The sequence below is a fragment of the Notothenia rossii genome, assembly GCF_949606895.1.
Source record: "Notothenia rossii genome assembly, chromosome: 6".
Taxonomy (NCBI): Eukaryota; Metazoa; Chordata; class Actinopteri; order Perciformes; family Nototheniidae; genus Notothenia; species Notothenia rossii.
In genome coordinates, this window is record NC_136909.1 from 68,355,439 (window position 1) to 68,375,096 (window position 19,658).

Below are 19,658 nucleotides of genomic sequence, written 5' to 3' on the forward strand. Positions count from 1 at the left end.
GTGCTTGTACATTTCAATGTAGATGCATGACATTCTTACCCAAATACATTTTATTTTATTTTGAAACGTTACATATTCAGTACAAAAAATGTTACTGTACAATATCTCCGGCATTTAATACAATGTAAACAGTAGACACAGAAAGTGACGAGCACATGATTATTTAGAACAGTTGGAAAAATTTGAATAATATGTGAGTTAGTTTTTAAAATAATGATAATATTGAATTTCACATTTCATTTGTAAAACCCACAATATTAGGTAAGGGGGCACTATTCTGCTTTGGGGGTTTTCCCTTTTCTGTAGTTGTATACTACTGTATAGGTTTACAGTACCAGTCAAAAGTTTAGATACACCTTCTCACACCAATTAGTTTTTACATTAATTAATACCGAAGACATCAAAACTATGAAATATGTGCTAGTAAACAAAAAAGTGTTAAACAATCCAGAATATGATTTATATTTTATATTCTTCAAAGTAGCTCCCTTTTGCCTTGATGACAGCTCTGCACACTCTTGGCTTCTCTCAGTCAGCTTCAGGTCGTCACCTGGAATGGTTTTCAATTAACACGTGCCTTGTCAAGAGTCAATTTGTGGAATTACTTGCCTTCTTAATGTGCTTGAGACCATCAGTTGTGTTATGCAGAGGTTGGGTTAGTGCACAGTGGAGAGCCCTATTTGACTACTGTTGTAATCCATAATATGGCAAGACCACTAAACTCAGTAAAGAGAAACGACCGTCTATCATTACCCTCCTAGAAATTAAGATCAGTCAATCCGTAACATTTCAAGAACTTTGAACACACCTCCAGGCTATGTGAGGGCTGTTTGATTAAGAAGGAAAGTAATGGAGTGCTGCGTTAGATGACCTGGCCTCCACAATCACCAAACCTTAACCCAATTGAGATGGTTTGGGATCAGTTGGACCGCAGAGTGCTGGAAAAGCAGCCAACAACTGCTCACGACCTCTGGGAAGTCCTTCAAGACAGTTGGAAAACCATTCCATGTGACGACTTCATGAATCTGACTGAGAGAAGCCAAGAGTGTGCAAAGCTGTCATCAAGGGAAAAGGGGGCTACTTTGAATAATCAAAAATATAAAACATATTCTGGATTGTTTAACACTTTTTTGTTTACTAAATAATTCCATATGTGTTATTTCATAGTTTTGATGTCTTCAGTATTCATTTACAATGTAAACAAATTAAAATAAATAAAAACCTTCGAATGAGAAGGTGTGTCCAAACGTATGTGCATGTAAATGATCTGAGGGAGTTTCTCTCCAACATATGCCATGATTGGACCCCCTTTGTTTACTTCCATAACATAATGACATCACTGTGTAACACTCGCAGTTCTATTGACTAACACGCCAACACATTGTACGCTTTAGGCTGAGGGGCCGGACATCTCTAAGCGTCTTTGAGTTGTGAAAAGCGCTATATAAATAAAATGCATTATTATTATTATCTCAAAGCGGTCGACCAATCACAACAGCGGCCAGTTAACCAATCAGAGCAGACTGGGCTCTGGTTTCAGACAGAGGGTGAAAAGAGGTGCTGCAACGCAGGCAGTTGGAGAAAAATAAATATATTTTTCAAGATTTAAGCATGTTAACACATAAAGGCACAAAATACAAATATGAAACCTGAAAATCAGCATATAGTGTCCGTTTTTTTGTTAAAGTTCAGATAAAGTGCCAGAGAAGTGCAGTCAATCCCTTAACCATTTCTCTATATATATTTATAACAAATAAAATAATTGTATCCTATGACAGACATCGAACAGAGAGATCTCCAGATGATTAGACCGTAGCCCTTTCCTGATCCAAATGTTGTGTTTGAGCCCATTTCTTCAGCTCTGCCTTTAGTTTACTTGCTTCAGGACGGTCTTCTGGCTTCTCACGCAGCATTAACTTGATGATTTCGTTCTGCAAAAGAAAATTCTACTGAGATCTTTGAACCAATAATGTTATGCTGTCTACATTATTGTTGAAGCACTCAACAGTATTTCCGACATAGAGATTTATATTTTCTAGAAACAGTTATCTGTTACATACAGACAGCGGCCGTTCTGTTGTGACTCCTAATGAGTGGGGGAGGAACTATTCAGATCCTTTACTAAAGAAAGAACAATAATACCACACTGTTAAAGCAGTCCATTAAGTATATTACTCAAGTTCTGCATTTAAACTCTTATTTAAGTAAATGGTTTTTTAAGGAAGGCGGCTAATTGGTATTTTCATTATGAATTGATCTGCTGATTATTTTCACCATTGATGGACAGATTTTTTATTTTCTAAAGTGAGACCTTTAAATCATTGGTTTGGTTCAACCAATTTTCACAACCTCAAAATTGTGTATATAGAAAAATAAATCAATTCCAATTATTAATATAAACATCAGCAAATCCTTATGTTCGAGAAGCTGCAACCAAATATTAAAGTAAAAAGTCCCATGAAAAGAAAATACTTGAGTTAAATAGTACCTCAAATGTATACTTGAAATACAGTAGGTCTGTAATAACAATATGTTAATTTACCTCTTTGGCAAAAGTCAGTGAAAACTCTTCAGGGAGCTTCTGACTTCTGGCATCATTCCAAACCTGGTATTCATAAAGTGATAAAAGGATAAATAACAAAGAACAAATCAATACAATACAAAATGTAACCAGATTTATTAGAAGATAAATGATATCGTTCCATCCTATCTGCTATCTATAGTACACTGGTTTTGTTACACACCATACTGATAAGTAATATACTACTGATATTTCATATTTATTTATTTGTACATGATAAACATTATCCTACACAATATGGTGAAATTGTTGTGGCAAGTTATTTATCAAATTTGAAAAATGTAACACACATTTCGGAAAGACTCACCACTACTCTTTCGTGGCCAGTAGAGAGTTTCCAAAGGAGTTCAAAGTATATCAACCCCAGAGCAAATATGTCCACTTTTCGGTCATAGGTCTTCCCCGTTATCTGTGATAAGAATTGCAAATAGTAAAGACAGATGAAGATGAGACATTTGGGAGCATCGTTAACGGTGGTAGGCATAAAGGTAGCCTATCTTAGCCAAAGAGAAGAACACATTTGTTAAGACAACAATAAAGAATTATTAAAAGTTATTATCAGTCCATCTCACTTGCTCAGGAGCCATGTAAGTCGATGTTCCTCTGAGTCCAGTTCTCTCCATTAAAGCGGTGTCATCATCATCATCATCATCTCTGGTGACCATACCAAAGTCGCCGATCTTCACTTTTTCATCCACTCCAAACAGGATGTTTTCAGGCTTACCATTATTAAGAAAAACAGGAGTAAAATAATTTAAACCTAGCCCACAAAAAGGCATTAACACATTATAAAGTGAACCTAAGAGTTCAAAATGGATTTGAAAAGGTAGGTAAGGTTCAAACCAGCATTACAGCTAAGCAGTGCTTGCTTGTATTGGGTCAATACATTGGTCTGTATTGATCAATTAATAGCCTAATATTTGTGTAGTTGATTTCAAGGCACGAAGAGAAAACCCTATGTACCATATACTGTAGGTAGAGTCTATATCAACATTTGCCTCAGATATACACGGCAGAGTCTCACCTTAAGGTCTCTGTGGATGTGCCCCATGGAGTGAATATATTCGACTCCACTGACTATTTGCTGAGCAATGGCTAAACTTTCTTGTCTTCTCTTGGAGTCTTGCAGAGACTGAGTGTTCTTCTCATTTATCCACTTCTTAAGGGTTTTTGTTTTGCATAACTCCATCTGAATATAGAGGTACTTTGCTGATGGATCCTCTATAGACCTAAGAAAAGAGAGAGAAACATGATAATATTGCTTTCTTTTGATAAAGTCACCTCTTCTCTTTATGTTTTGCTTATGTTTATGCTTTATGAGCCATGTGCAGGTAGTCGTGGCCCAGCCTTGAATCAAAGATATGCTTTGCATGCTTTCTATAGCCTGATCCAGGTTAGTGTATTGGACTTACTGGGAAGAGCTGCCAGCTGAGTTTCCAGCTGTAATGTGACCTTGGTATCTTGAATCCTCCATCCAAAATGTGTAGTATCTGACGATGTTACAGTGGAGAAGCTTTGACAATGTCCCCACCTCTCGAAGAGCTTTCCTGATCCAAAAGAGAACAACAATGGAATCAGTAATCAAAGTATTTACATAAATACTGCATAATGCGCAGTTGATCTGTACTACTGCATACTTACTCGTTACTGCGGACAATCTTTACAGCAAAACCCTGTTTCAGCAGTTTGTCTCTTGCTGCGTAAACACAACCGTAGGCCCCTTTTCCAAGACTCTCAGTGACATCAAATTCTGAAGTAAACCTGTCAAGATCAACAGTTTTGTTCAGGAAAAAGGGTTATTGATTGTACAACAATTGTTGGGAGAGATATTTAAGAGGGTTATTTTCATACCTTGAAAGGGTGGATGTCTGATTTTCAGTATTTTCTATGATCTTGTCTTTGACAGGATGCTTAGAGGACAAAAGAATAACATACATTTGGTACAGTCAACATTTGGTACCCTGCTCTCATTGTTGTATACTCTTTAATAATAACACTGTTATTATTTTTGCCCTCTACACATATAGAGTAAGCAGCTGTCACAGTTTTTCACAGATTCTGACAGAGGTGGGAGAAGTACTATGATCTTGTACCTAAGTAAAAGTAAGTACTCAGTCTGTTACAAGTAAAAGTCCTGCATTCAAAATGTTACTCAAGTAAAAGTACTAAAGTATTAGCATGAACATATACTTAAAGTACCTAAAGTAAAAGTACTCATTGTGCAGATTGGCCCATTTCAGAATAGTATATATTATATGTTTTTAATTATAATCATTGCTGCATTCTGATTCTGATGATTCTGATGATTCTGATTAGTGTTATCAAAGCTGGTAAAAGCAAGTTTGAATGACTTTGTATTCTGCAGGGTAGCTTGTGAATTTACTCCAGATGTAACTAAAGTCTTATTTAAGTGTTGTTTAAATTTCACATTATAAATTCAAATATGTAAAGTAACTAAAGGTAATAAATAAATGTAGTGCAGTAAAAGTACACTTTTACCTCTTGTCATGATTTTAGTTTTGTGTGTTTAGTTTCCGGTCTTATTTGGAATTTCTGTTCTCCCTTTGCCTTGTCTTCCTTCCTGTGTCTGATTGTCTCATTGTGTTCACCTGTTGCCCTTGTGTTTCTGCCTCCCCTGCCCAGCTGTGTCTTGTCCTGTGATTACCCTTCTGTGTATTTAGTCTTGTTTTCCCCTTTGCTCCATGTTCGGTCGTTGTCTTCCTTGCACCTCCATGTTTGTCCCTGTCGGTTTTTGTCTGGATGCTTCCTCGTGCTACTGGTTTATGGATTTTACGTTTTTTCTTGTTTGTTCATTGTCAGCAGCTTTTGTTAAATAAAGCTAGCTTTTTGTTATACTTTGCACCTCTTCTCCTCATTCTGCGTTTGGGTCCTGATAACCCTCAACCCTGACACCTCTCGATGTAGTGGGGTAGAAGTACAAAGAAACAAGCGGGAAAACCTTTGGAACTCAGTATCACTGTCCAAATGTGTTATAAAATACTGCAGAGTATACATCACCCACTTTACACAAGGATCAATCAAACCCTCTCAGGCTTATGCTGCCATAGTTTTGAGGGGAGGTGTGCACCCTTGTAAATTCGGTATGGTCCTCTATTCTCAGCTGTTAAGGCCGTCTGGGATGTACTTGGAAATACACTCTGATATATTGAACATAGATGTGGCTCTAACTCCAGCTAAACAGTGTTAAATAATTAAACAAAATAAATAATAACAACAAAATATATATGTTTTGGATGAAAACCATGTACGGTACTGATGCAAGGCCATGTGCATGCATGTGTTCCAGCATTAGTTTAGTAATGTATGGCTGTTTAACTTGTTATATCTGTCTTGTAAGATAATGAAATCTAATCAAAAAAGATTGTGGTATAAAGAACATACCTGATCCTTGGAAGAGTTTGATGAATCAGTGAATATTCCAGAGCCACTTGTACCTGTGGACATGCTTTGTGACGATGCAATAGACTCTCTAAGGAACATAATGAGAGGCATTGTTACAGATTTCAAGCGTTAAGCTATACAATCTGTTTCAATAATAGGATAAATAACTGCCTTACAGTGAATTTGACAAACTGTTTTGGGTATCACTTTCAGACTCTAAGGGCATCTATACAAAAAAAAAAGATAATTGTTAGAATGTAGCATGTTCCAAATCAAATAATGTACCTCTTGGAGCCCTTTTCAATATCATGTTTATTATTTAATGTCACCACGCGTCAGATGCCGGGAAAACAGACCTGAGCTTGGGAAGGGTTTGTTGAATCTTCGAATGTTATTGAGGGACTTGTACTTGTTGACGTTCTTTGTGATGATGCCTCATACGAACCCCTAGGGGAAGACAAGGACAGACATGAGTAAAGCCTTCTTGGTATTTCACTCCATGTTCTGCTTTCATACCAATGGCAATAATGAAAAATTCATACAGGGGAGCAACGAAGTGCCTCTTGCAGCAATAACTAAATGTTTCTGCGGGTGTGAGGCTATTTATTTCTGTCACTATGTGTCACTAATAGATATAGAAGAGGAGGATGAAACCATATTTTATAGTCACACATACTGTACATGCACACAGCACACAAAGTGAAATGTCACCTCTGCATTTAACCCATCTAAGAACTAGGATTGTAGAGCGCCCAGGGAGCAATGGGGAGTGGGGGGGAAGTCCGGTGTCTTGCTCAAGGGGACCACAGCATGGCCCAGGAGGGGAACTGGGACCCTCTCTATAGTCCAAGCCCCTACTGACTGAGCCACTGCCGCACAAATAATTCCGATGTGAACTGAAAATGCATCCTCCATTTTGATTTAGATCAACACATTAGGGTTTGCTGCCTGAACATTCCAGCCACACTAGCCCGCAAAAAGTTAAACTATCCCCAACTTTTGTGTGGCCGCACATTGCCGCACATTGCCGCAAATAAAAAAAAGCTGAGGTTGTAGCGGCACGCGCAGCTTTACGCATGAACGCTTGCCACAGTCAGCACTTTGCCACTCCCAGGTGTGAATTCAGAGTAAGTGCTTTACAGGGGAGTTGATGGCGTTGACAACACAGGCGGTGCACCACCTTCAGACACTGTTGATCTGACGGACAGCTAAAATGAAAGAGAGGGTGTTTGACATAACATTAGACATTATCAGAAGAAAAGAGGCTATACAATATATTAAATCCATCAAACAGAAACAATGAAATGCCTTGCTTGTATGTTTAATGTAAAGGGCTGACTTGTATATGGTCTCTGAGAGCATTAGGCTGCTTTCACAGAACCAGCAGTAGAAAGGCTTTGCACTGATGTTGCAGTTGCGTTTCTATGGAAAGGGCAGTGCCGCCCAACCAGGAGGAAGAGTTCCCCTCGGCATCGGGCACCACCCGTAAATTGTTTTGAGCGATGCGCTCAAAGTTAAAACGATTTCAACTATAACCTCATTTAGTGCTAACCTATTGACACACAACCAACCTGATGACAGCCGTATAAAATAAACTTAACTAACAGTTTTCACTGCAAAGATCTGTGCCCAACTTCGCAGTGAGCAAAGACAAAATGGTGTGTACCATGTAAATGCAGCTTTAGGGAAATTAAACCACTACTTTTCTGCTTAACTACCCTTAGCTGCCAATTAAGTACACCTTGCTATCACCGTTGTATTAAACTATTTTATTGTGGAGTGGACCTATTAAACTTCAATTGAGGATTTTTGAGGATTTAAAGAAGGGCACAATATAAAATACCTTGCTGTCCCAGTCTGACTGCTCTTGAAGGGCAAACCAGGCAAGTTTAGCTGCATTTTGTTTGGCTTCCTTGGCAATCCTTCCCTCAGCCACAGGATACTCCTTGTCTTCGATTATTAATCTGTAGGAAAATCTGTGTTTTTTTTTTTTAAAGGAGGAGTTTAGTTCATAATTTTAACATTTGAATGTTGTTTAGAACAGGAAATCAATGAAGAGTTAGCATAGAGTGACTTTAGTGTCTATTCAGGTTACAGAGGTTCAGGTTCATACTCACTGACGCTCATGGGCTGGTCCCCATCTTCTGTCTTCGATGAATGTATGGCAGCGTTTTTTTTTCCGGCAGTAGTTGTCAATTAATCCAATGAAATTTTGTTGAGTTGGTGTAGGGTTGTAATTGACATCTGCAGTCTTGAGAACACAAATGCTATGTCACAACCTAAAGCACATTTCAAGCCATATGTATTTTACCTTTAATAACAGGGGCTTGTTAAGAAAACAGGACAATAAAATCTTACTGTTGCAACTCATACCTGATGTACGCCCCCTGACAAGTCTCTCAGGGCATTTTTAGCAGCATTATACTTGGCTTCCTTTTTCGTCTTCCCCACACCCTCAGGATAGACTTTACCATTCAGGACTACCCTCTGGGTGAATCTAGAGAGCAATTGTCATAATTCTGTTATTCAGGCAGATTTGAAATAATGTTGGTGGGGTTGGGGTGCATTAAATCAGTTGATTTTGCACACTATAATAGTAAGCCTCTAGTAACCATCCATATTGTAAATTGCTATGAACTTACTCTACTCCTTTAAGCCCCATACAAAATATGTGCTACTGCTTTAAAATGATCTCAATTGAATTGGCTACTATCAGGAGGAAAATTACTTCAGGGACATACAGTAAGTTACAAATATATGTTTAAAAAACACATTATGTATACTGTATACATCCTTATGATTTGTTTATTGTTCTTGTAGAGGTTGATTACTTGCACTTAGGACATTGTAAAATCAACAACCCCATTGAGAAGCTCAGTAAAGTCAAATAATGTCTATTTCATTGGCGATTATTTAATAAGGAATAAGTTAATTTAGGCCATTCGTTATAAACAAAAGTTACATATGAGGAAGTAATCACCCAGAAATGACCGATCCCTGTGTGAGTGAAAAGTGTGAGCTACTGTATTATGAACATGCAGGGCTTTGATAGGCCTACATTTACTGTATCCTGTATTGAGTTGATGTTATCTTACCAATGTAGACCAACCAAAAAGTAGTTTAATGATTCTTTAAGGAGTTTATGTATTAACCATTAAGCTGTTTTTCTGTGAGAAGTCCAACAACATTGATATTGAACCACTCCCACTCCGTTCCGAGTCTTCCGAATAATATTGTACACAGGAAGGCTTAAGCAAAACTCACGGGTAACAGGAATGTTATAAACTTACGTCTTATTGTGGTGTGGGCCAACAGAGCCAAGGTCCTCATATTGAAGCAACAACTTTTTTTTCTTCGCGTACTTGTTCAGTTTGTCAACCTCACTTCCACTTTCCATCTTAAATTAAGTCAAAATTCGATCTTAAATTACATAAAACGATCAAATCGAAGTACACCGCTCACAGCAGCTCTTTGATTCCCCATGTTTGTTCTATTTTTGCTGCAGTATGTATGCTGCTTATATCCTTGCAGCTTCGATTCAGCTGACTTTGGATACAACTGCGTTTCGATTTCCTCGTCTACAGTAAACGTCATAACGTTACGTGGCTTGACAATACTGATAAATGAATCCAGACAAAAAACAAAACTTACATTGTTATAGTTAAAGAAATGTGTATTGCACCTGTTTTAGACCATTGACGTTTTAGACGTTTGGTATTTATGTTTAGATATTTTTTTCATTATCTACTTGCATTTGTTTTAACCTGACATCTGCTTCTCTACATATTTCCAACTGGCCACCACCCATACACATATTTTTAACCAACTTACACCTGTGGAAGAAGGCTGACAACATTTCCCAAAATATTTCGTTCAGGAACAGTGGTGTGCATACAATATCACAGGGTAAGGCCAATACTTTAAAAAAAAAGGGGTATCCCTTGCATAAAGGGTTTATTTTTGGTTTATGCATGCACATGTCTCAGCATATGACTTTTGCCACAGCCACAACGGCAATGCCCAGTGTCTGGCTGCGGGGTTGGGTTGGGCACAGTAGGTTAGGCAGGTTTGGAAAGTTTCTTGTTGTTACATGAATGTAGTCATGTCAGCCGAATGACAAAGACATTATAGATGGTGGTATTTGTACATCAAAGTAATTAACCAGGAGATGATTATTTGTTAAAAGTAAATACAGTTCAACAGGGCAATCAGTGTCAAATGTCATTTTATAAAAGTTGGGCAATCTTTTGTGAAAGATTATAAGATATAATACAAAAAAAAAGCTGCTGTTTGTTTTGGCTCACTCAGTTAGGTGTTGATGTTATTCGATGACATATTTTTGAAGGATATTTTACTGTAAGCTATCCTAATAAAATGTGGGTCTACCTGTTTGTTACATTGCCACCAGTGTTTTATGTTATTGCCTCATCATGAATCACCATGGACCAAATGTATTCCTCCCTTTAAAAGAACAAATACAAAAAACCCTTACCATGTCCATTTTGTTTTGTTGCACTGTTTAATTGCCGCTTTTCAACTTCAAAAGTGAGCTTTGTTAATTATACGGCTGTCCACGATTAAATAAACAGACACCTACCATACAGTCTACAAGCATTGCGTGTGAGTGTGCTTTTACATGCAATATACAGATGCATGACATTTGTAAGTCATATTTCTTTTGCCATTATTTTATTTTAAAACTTAACATATTTAGCAGAAAACAAAAGATGTAATGCATACATTTGACCATCCCCAGCATTGAATAAAATGTCAATTGTGGACACATAAATTACCAGCACATGATTATCTAAAACAGCTGGATAGATAAATATGTGAGTTACTTTTTGAAATCATGATAAAATTGGATTTTACATTCCAATCTTTGACTATTAAATTCCTAATTCTTAATTCGCATGATAAATGAACTCCTGTAAGTGCATACAAGACGGTGCTAAGTTGAAGTTCAGATAAATCACTGTTTAAGTGCAGTACATTAACCATTCGTCAATAAATATTAATAACATCACCTAAACAGTATATCAAATATGTTCATCAGATGACAAACAGATCTCATTACCCTCATAAGACTTGTCACAATTCATTGTGATAATCACACAGTTGCCCTTTTCTGAGACTCATTTTCTGTCTGAGCCAACTTGTCCAGCTGTTCCTTCAGATCACTTGCTTCAGGTCGCACCTCTGGCTTCTCATGTAGCATTTTCTTGATGATTAGGTTCTGCAAAAACAACACCTTTAACTGAGATCTGTGTACAAACACTATTGTGTTGCCATGCTACAACATTTCAAACAAAAAAACTGAGATTGATATCTTGTAAAATACTTTTATTTGTTCTGCTTGTTATTAGTATAAACAGCAGCAGTTCTGTTTAACTCCCCCAGCTATAGAGATGGACAGCTGTTGTAACGGGGCAAACCTGTCTAAAAAGGTACTGCCTCATGTGGGAACTAATTTACTGCGGATAATAATTGATAATAAGAACATTGTAATACCTCTACTTGGAAGGCCTCTGAAAAGTCTGTCGGGAGAATCTGTCTTCTTGCATTTGTTAAAACCTGGTATTCATGCAGTGATAAAAGGATGAAATAACATGTTAGTTAGCCTGAATCAAACAAATAATTAAACAATTGAGTTGAATGTTGCATATAAATACAAGAAGAGAAAAGCTGACAAATGATGGTAAAATTCTTGCGGCAAGTCTTTGTCTGTATACTTCACCTCTCCTCTTTCATGGCCAGAAGAGACTTTCCACAGGAGTTCCAAGTATATCAACCCCAGAGCAAATATGTCCACTTTTCGATTATATGTCTTCCCCACCTTTTGAGAAATAATAAAAACACAGAATTGCCTGATGTTATGCTAATATAACTCATAAGGAAAGTTTAGCATGTCATGGTAGTGAAGTAAATGAAGTTTTGGCTTCAAGTTATGTTTCATGGCTTATGTTTGTAGATACACTTAATTCAAAGTTTGTTGTATTGGCAATAAAGTTCTTACATATTTTACTTTCACCTTTAATGCTATCAACTGGCTGCTATCTCAAAACTGTCACTGGTACTGGATTTGTATTTAGTAAGATGTGTAATTTCTACTTTATCTTTCATATTTTTATGAATGACTTCTTAATTCATATTCAGCTACTGTACCTTTGGCTCTTTACCTGATGTAACAAATGTACATTTCCCCTCTGTGGGATGAATAAAGGTATTCTGATTCTGATTCTGATTGTAAAGCTCTCACTGCCAACAGTAAGAAAAGGTTTGGCTGGGCTAAATAAACAATAGAGCATGGAGTGGTGCAGTGATGTTGTATTTTCGTAGGCCCATCCAAATGTGAGCATCGCAAGGGCTTCCTCAACAAAAGCAATGTGATTTTTGCTTAGTGTCAACTCCGCTTAGCTGAAGGAGGACTCATGTCCGTGTGATAAAGTCTAGTAGTTTATGTAGTCACTTTTTAGCAACCACCATCTGTATGACACATACAAGCTTTCAACCTTCACCAGTGGGGAAATTACTGATGTATTTTCTGTCGTAGAACAAAACGTAAACCTATTTTCAGTTTGTGTTAACCACAGACCTGATTTCAGGAATCTTTGACATGTTCAAATGGCGAGGGAATCGGAAATGGTAAAAAGCAAACTAATTTGCAGGTTTTAGGAGTCTTTCCTGCACCGCTCTATTGTGCTCGGCATATATAGTAATAGTTACTAAAGGTATAGTTGAAAATAATTCGTCCACCTGATTAAAACCAGTCGAAGGACATATTTGTTGAAATGAATACAGAAGAATTAAGAGTATACAGAATAGATCATCTCACTTGTTCAGGGGCCATGTAAGATTCGGTTCCTCTGTTTTCTGTTCTGTCCATCAAAGCGTCATCATCTCTGGTGACCAGACCAAAGTCACCAATCTTCACTTCTTTATCATCCAGTCCAAACAGGATGTTGTCAGGCTTCACAGAAAGAAAAACAATTGAAACAAATGAACACATGTGGAAGAAAATTAGAAGCTTGAAAAACAGTACTTAAGGGATAAACCAGCATTATATCTTTAACCACATGCGGGTCCCTTTCAGAAGAGTGTTCAATTTGATAAGATATATTTAGGCTTCTGCTAATCATGAATGATCCTCTCAACATTCTTTATAATTCTTGTTGCATTTTGCTGTCTGATAGATTTTTCCCTTTAGACGATCAAAGCAGAGAGTAAAAGATTGTATTACTTGTATTCTCATTCTAATTTAAATGACTATTCACATGTAATATTAGGTGAACTGAAGCTTCTAGTAAAAATAATGTCTTGTGCTTCGAGCATTTCGGGGCAGGATCTTGCCTAACAGTTTTAAAATAATCATGGTGTTATTGTTGTTGAGAGGCAAACCTAGTACCCTAGTATCTTTATGACTGGACTGCACAAGGATCACTGGTTTCCGAGAGAGATCTGATTGTATAGAAGTTCATAGAAAAATGTGCCTGCGTCGCATTGATGTACTTCCTCAGTAAATATATTCCTGATGACTTTATGGATTAGATTGCTAGTTCAACACAGAATTATGTTCATTTAGTAAATGATGACCCCATTTACAGAAGCATATGCTTTAGGGCCTGGCTTATTCTAACATTTTGGTCACCTAATAATGGCTTGTTATTCTACCAATTATTCTGTTACACTGCAGTCTGGTCTCACCTTTAGGTCTCTGTGGATGTGCCCCCTTGAGTGAATATATTCAACTCCACTGACTATTTGCTGAGCAATGCTTAGACTTTCTTGGCGTCTCTTTGTGTCTTGCGGAGACTGAGTGTTCTTCTCATCAATCCATTCCTTAAGTGTTTTCATTTTGCACAACTCCATCTGAATATAAAGGAACTTTACAGATGGATCATCTGTAGACCTAGAAAGACAGACGAAAAATGTTTATAAAAATACTCTCCTCTGACTTAAAATGAAGACTTGAATGTTATATAGGCCTATACAAAATTCAGAATATTGAATATAGCAGTGAAATACTATTTCAAATGGCAATATATAGTAATGAACAATAAAGTCTCTTCTCTGTGTGTTGTAATCCAAGCTTACCTGTTCTTTGGTTTATTGCTTGGATAGCTACGAGTGCCTGTTACCTGTTATCTATGGACTTATGTATCCTCTCATAAAGGCGCCCCACTCCCAACCATAGACTGTACACAGTCCCAACATGGAAGCGTTACACCCACCCTCCACTTTCCCTCTTAGAGTAATACTGTTAGCTTTGTCAGCTCCTTTGCTATAGTTTGCACTGCTAATGCTGTTAGTTAATGCTGTTAGTTAATGCTGTTAGCACCATTAGCAGCTAGCCGTCCAACCATTCCCATGTCGAGAGCTGTGTTCAGGTATCCCTGACCCTAACTCTGAATGAAAGATATGTATTGAATATTATATATATATATAGCCTGTTTAAGGTTAGGACGTGGACATTACTGGGCATCGCTGTAACCACCAGCTGAGCTTCCAGCTGAGCTTCCAGTTGAGATGCCGTCTTCGTATCTTGTATCCTCGATCCAACAATCGAAATACCTGATGACATTATGGTGGAGGAGGTCTGATAATGTCCCCACCTCTCGAAAAGCTTTCCTGATCCAAAGGAGAACAACCATGGAATCAGTAAACAAAATATTTACATACATACTGCATAATGCACAGTTGAAACTTACTGCATACTTACTCGTCACTGCTTACAATCTTTACAGCATAATACTTCTCCTCTAGTTTACGCCTTGCTTTGTAAACCGAACCGTAGCCTCCAAAGCCAAGATACTCAATGTCATCAAAGTCTGAAGTAAACCTGTCGAGATCACCACTATTATTTAGGAAAAAAGGGTTCTTGATGGTAGATCAATAATTGGCAGAGAGATTTATTTTGACAGTATATATACCTTGACGGGGTGGATGTCTTCTTTTTGACAGCATACTTAAAGGATAAGATAAAGACAGATTCAACATTTTGAACTGTGCTCTGATTATGACGTAAGTATTCTCTTTAATAATCATACAAATATTCTGTTGCCCTCTCCAAATATAGAGTATTTAGAATATAGCTAATAATACCTGATCATTGGAAGAGTTTGATGAATCTGTGAATATTTCAGAGCCACTTGTACCCGAGGACATGCTTTGTGATGATTCAAGAGACTTCCTAGAGGAACATAATGAGAGGCATTGGTACAGCTTTTTTAAGCAATAAGCTATACACTCAATAGTGATTCAATAATAGGCTAAATAAGTGCCTTACAGTGAAGTCGACAACCTGGATGGTGCACCATTTTCAGACCCTAAGGGCATCTACACAAAAAAAGCGGTTCATTGTTAGAATGTAGCATACTATAAGATGATATATTTGAAGCCCTGTTGAAAGATCACATCCAATTATTTAATGTGATTTTCACCACTGTCTGATTTGCTTTTACAATTCTGAGAAAACATACCTGAGCTCTGGAAGGGTTGGATGTATCTGTGAATTGTATTGAGCAACTTGTACTCACTGACGTTCTTTGTGATGATGCCTCATGGGACTCCCTAGGGGAATACAAGGATAGACATGAGTACAGCTTTTTCTCTGTCATCATGTTCCACTCTAATCACAATATACTCAATTTTTTCGTTGTTTATTTCCATTTCACGTGATTCAGGTGAGAATACATTCTTAGTAATTTAGAACGATACATCAGAGGATGCGCTGCGGGTACTTTCTAGCTGTTTTTCGCCGCAAAAAGTTCAACTATTCCAAACTTAAATATTTTTCAGACATTGCAGGACAAAGGCCCCACTTTGTCTCTCCCTGCTGAGAAGTCAAAGTGCCTTACTGTGGAGTTGATGATGATGATAATGATGATGGCGGTGCACCATCCTCCGACAGTGTTGACCTGACAGACACCTGAAATGCATGGAAAAGGTGTGTTAAACATCATCTTGGGGGAAAAAGGCCATTGCCTTGAAAAAAATAAAATAAAATGTATTTCCTCTAGCAGAAAAAAAAATTCTTGCTTGATTGTTTTATGCAAAGGTTTTTTCAAAATAAAAGCTGTACAGCGGCTGACTAAAGCACCAGGAATAAACTACCCTTGAGTGCCAGTTTAGTAGGTGTACCTTACTATAACTGTGTTAGGATTCATTCATTGTATCTGTGTGAACCTAATAAACTGGCAATTGAGTGTATATTTCATGGTGATTGAAGTACATAAATATAAAATACCTTGCTGTCCCAATCTGTCTGTTCTTTAAGAGCAGACCAGGTAAGTCGAGCTGCATTTTGTCGGGCTTCTTTGGCACTCCTACCCTCAGCCACAGGGTACTCCTTGTTGTCTATTATTAATCTGTAGAAGAATCTGTGTTTTTTTAAAAGATGGAAATAGTTTAGATCAGAATGTTAAAATGTTAATTTTGTTTAACTATCTCTTATCATACTATTTTTAGGCATATATTATGGGTCTCAGATATGTACGAATATATAAAAAACACGTCTATGATGTGTTTTGCTCAAAATACCAAACAGATCATGCATTGTAGACATCCCTCATATCCCTCTGTTTCAGCCCTGTTAGAGAATTGCTGATTCTGGATCAGTAGCTGCTGGCCCCGCCCCCTTTTGAGCACGGCAAGGCAAGAAGTGAGGTCTCCTCTCTGCCTGGAGATACTCAACTAAATGCTGCCGTGATTAAATGCCATATCATGTTCCAAACCACTTCAAGGATTATTTCTGAAACAGTATGGAGCTCAAATGCTTTTTTTCTTGCGGGTTTAGTACAAGGTGAGCTCCTTTTTTTATTTCCTGCTTTTTTACATATAATAATAATAATAATAATAATAGATTTAATTTGTTAGCGCTTTTACAGGTGCTCAAAGACGCTTTACAGATAATAGTGAAGAGAAAAGAAAAGAGAAGAAAGGAACAACAAATAAATATATAGTTAAAGTTAAAGTCAAATAATACAAAAACAATCACACATGAAAAGCCAGATTGAAGAGGTGAGTTTTAGTGAGTTTTTTGAAGGTGGTGAGGTCGGTGCAGTCTCTGATGGGTTGTGGGAGTGAGTTCCAGAGGGAGGGGGCAGCGACGGAGAAGGCTCTGTCCCCCCAGGTCCGGTGATTGGTGCGGGTGGGGATGGATAGGAGGTTGGCTTCTGATGAGCGGAGGCAGCGGGAAGGGGTGTGGTGGTGCAGCAGGTCTGTGAGGTAGGGGGGGGGCTTGGTTGTTGAGGGCTTTGTAAGTAATGAGGAGGACTTTGAAGTGGATTATTTGACGGACGGGGAGCCAGTGGAGGTTCTGGAGGATGGGAGTGATGTGGTCTCGGGAGCGGGTGTGGCTGAGGAGGCGGGCAGCAGAGTTCTGGATATGTTGGAGTTTATTGAGGAGGTTGGATGGTATGCCATAGAGGATGCTATTGCAGTAGTCGAGTCGTGAAGTGATGAATGCATGAATCAGGGTTTCAGCAGCAGAGGAGGAGAGTGACGGGCGGAGACGGGCCATGTTTTTGAGGTGGAAAAAGGCGGTCCTGGTGATGTGATTTATGTGGTGGTTGAATTTGAGCTGACTGTCGAAAATGACTCCGAGGTTGCGGATGTGAGGGGGGGAGATAGAGTGTGGCTGTTAATGGTGAAGTTGAAATTCTGGATGTCTTTGATACGGGATGGGGGGGCCGATGATGATGATGTCTTATTTGGCACTGTTCAGTTGGAGATAGTTTGTTTGCATCCATGCTTTTATTTCTGAGAGACAGTTGGTGAGAGTGGAGTGTGTTGTGGGGGTGATGGTTTTTGTAGGCTCATATGTAGGCTCTCTCCAGTACAGGTTAGCTCTGAGTGTTAGCGATACTTGCTAATGTAAACAAAGACCATATTACTTCCAAAACACGTAGCGCACTCACTTTGTGAGTTCCCTGACACACATTTATGTATAAAAGACATACAAAAATGCATTTTGCATGATAGGAGACTTTTAAGACTAAACGTCAATTAAAGGTCCCCTATTATACTGTTTTTCATCAATATATTATAGGTCTCAGATAGATACAAAACATGTCTCTGAAGTGTTAGGCTGAAATACCAAACAGATCACCCATTTTAGCATCCCATAAACCCCTCTGTTTCAGCCCTGTTTCAAAATGGCTGATTCTCTGTCTTTTACTTTAGATGAAAATAAGGTGCCACTCCCCACACCCCTCTGAGAGATATTTGGTTAAAAAAACACAATGGTGCTCTAGGAGGAGATTTGGGTGATAAGGTGGGGGGTGTTACCTTGGTTGGTTATTGGCTAATGGTTACACAAGCCAAAACATCGTTATGACATCTTAAAGTGGCCAAAATCGGATCAGCTCATTTCAGACATGTTTATGTATAAAAGACATGAAAAAGTAGATTTTGCATAAAGGTGACCTTTAAGAGTTACCATAGAGTGTCTGTAGTGTCTATTCAGGTAACAGTGGTTCTGGTTCATACTCACTGAGGAATATGAGCTGGACCGTCTCTCTTCACTTCAACGAATGAATGGCAGCGGTTTTTTGTCTGACAGTAGTGGTTAATTATTCCAATGAAATTCTTCTCAGAGCTGTTGTCCTGAGAGTTGACACTGAGGCTTCTTGTCTTATTACTGTAATAAACAAGAGATATTTAACAGATGAAGACATGAAAATAAAACATTGCACTGGCTTTGCGATTTACTCACCAGATATCAGAATCCTTTTCGATTAGTTCCTTTTTTTGTTGAGCTGATGTAGGGTTGTAATTATCATCTGCAGTCTTGACAATAAAAAAATACATATTGAGATATTCACCCAGAGGACTGTGCCCAGCTGAGTAAGTGACTACCTTTAATAATAGGGGGTTTTTAAAAATAGAGGACAACACATATTACTGTTGCAACTCATACCTGATTTGTGCCCTCTGACAAGTCTCTCAGGGCATTTTTAGCAGCATCTTGCTTGGCTTCCTTTTTCGTCTTCCCCACACCTTCAGGATAGTCTTTACCATTCAGGACTACACTCTGGGTGAATCTGTAGAGCAATTGTCATGTTTCTGTTTCTGTTTTTGTAGAAGCACTGGGGCCATGGAAAAAAACATGTACCCCTTAAGGAGCTCGTTAAAGAAAAAACAACGTATATTAGCTACTTTACAATTATTTAATAATAAGGAAGTACATTTCTGATTTCCCATGAGCAGCTCAATAACGTTGATATAGAACCACTCCCACTGCTGCAATATAATGTACTGTAGCTATACCGATTTGCATAACCCACCGGTAAAAAATGTTAAATTACTTACGTTTTGCAGTGGTCTGGGCCATCAGATGGAGACTCCCTGTATTTCAGACTAAATCTTTTTTTGTGTGCGTACTCGTTGAGTCTTGCGACATAATTCTCACTTTCCATCTTGAATGATTTGACCGTCTAAATTTGATCTTAGATTACATACAACTGTGTTCAATCCAACAATACTTGTTTATGCCCCCTTCCAGCCTTGTCTCTCCTGCAGTCCTGCGTATATCTGTGCTCTTTTTCTATTCAGCTCACTCTTGATACAATTAAGTTTCGATTTCCTCGTTTTAAACGTCATTTACGTAAGGTTACGTGGCTTGACTCGTGTTTGAACAATGAATTCCGTTCGCACAGATTCATTACTGGTGATG

The 19,658-nt window shown here is 38.1% G+C and overlaps 1 protein-coding gene across 1 annotated transcript; it reads right to left on the bottom strand.

Annotated features, from left to right (window-relative positions):
• Positions 1-32: 32 nt before the first annotated feature.
• On the bottom strand, positions 33-19,637 carry LOC307044637 (uncharacterized protein). The gene is made up of 33 exons (XM_079689948.1): positions 19,295-19,637; positions 18,903-19,026; positions 18,699-18,772; positions 18,477-18,623; positions 16,230-16,362; positions 15,841-15,911; positions 15,463-15,553; positions 15,270-15,319; positions 15,086-15,173; positions 14,914-14,948; positions 14,703-14,822; positions 14,459-14,611; positions 13,688-13,892; positions 12,819-12,953; positions 11,721-11,819; positions 11,495-11,557; positions 11,100-11,219; positions 9,274-9,380; positions 8,357-8,480; positions 8,101-8,234; positions 7,827-7,959; positions 7,124-7,191; positions 6,340-6,430; positions 6,160-6,209; positions 5,984-6,071; positions 4,433-4,491; positions 4,223-4,342; positions 3,994-4,128; positions 3,606-3,810; positions 3,154-3,300; positions 2,889-2,990; positions 2,543-2,605; positions 33-1,931 (listed from the first exon to the last, which is right to left on the bottom strand). Exons 1-33 carry the CDS (start codon positions 19,399-19,401, stop codon positions 1,806-1,808), a joined length of 3,567 nt encoding a protein of 1,188 aa, XP_079546074.1. The 5' UTR covers positions 19,402-19,637; the 3' UTR covers positions 33-1,805.
• Between the last annotated feature and the right edge of the window lie 21 nt (positions 19,638-19,658).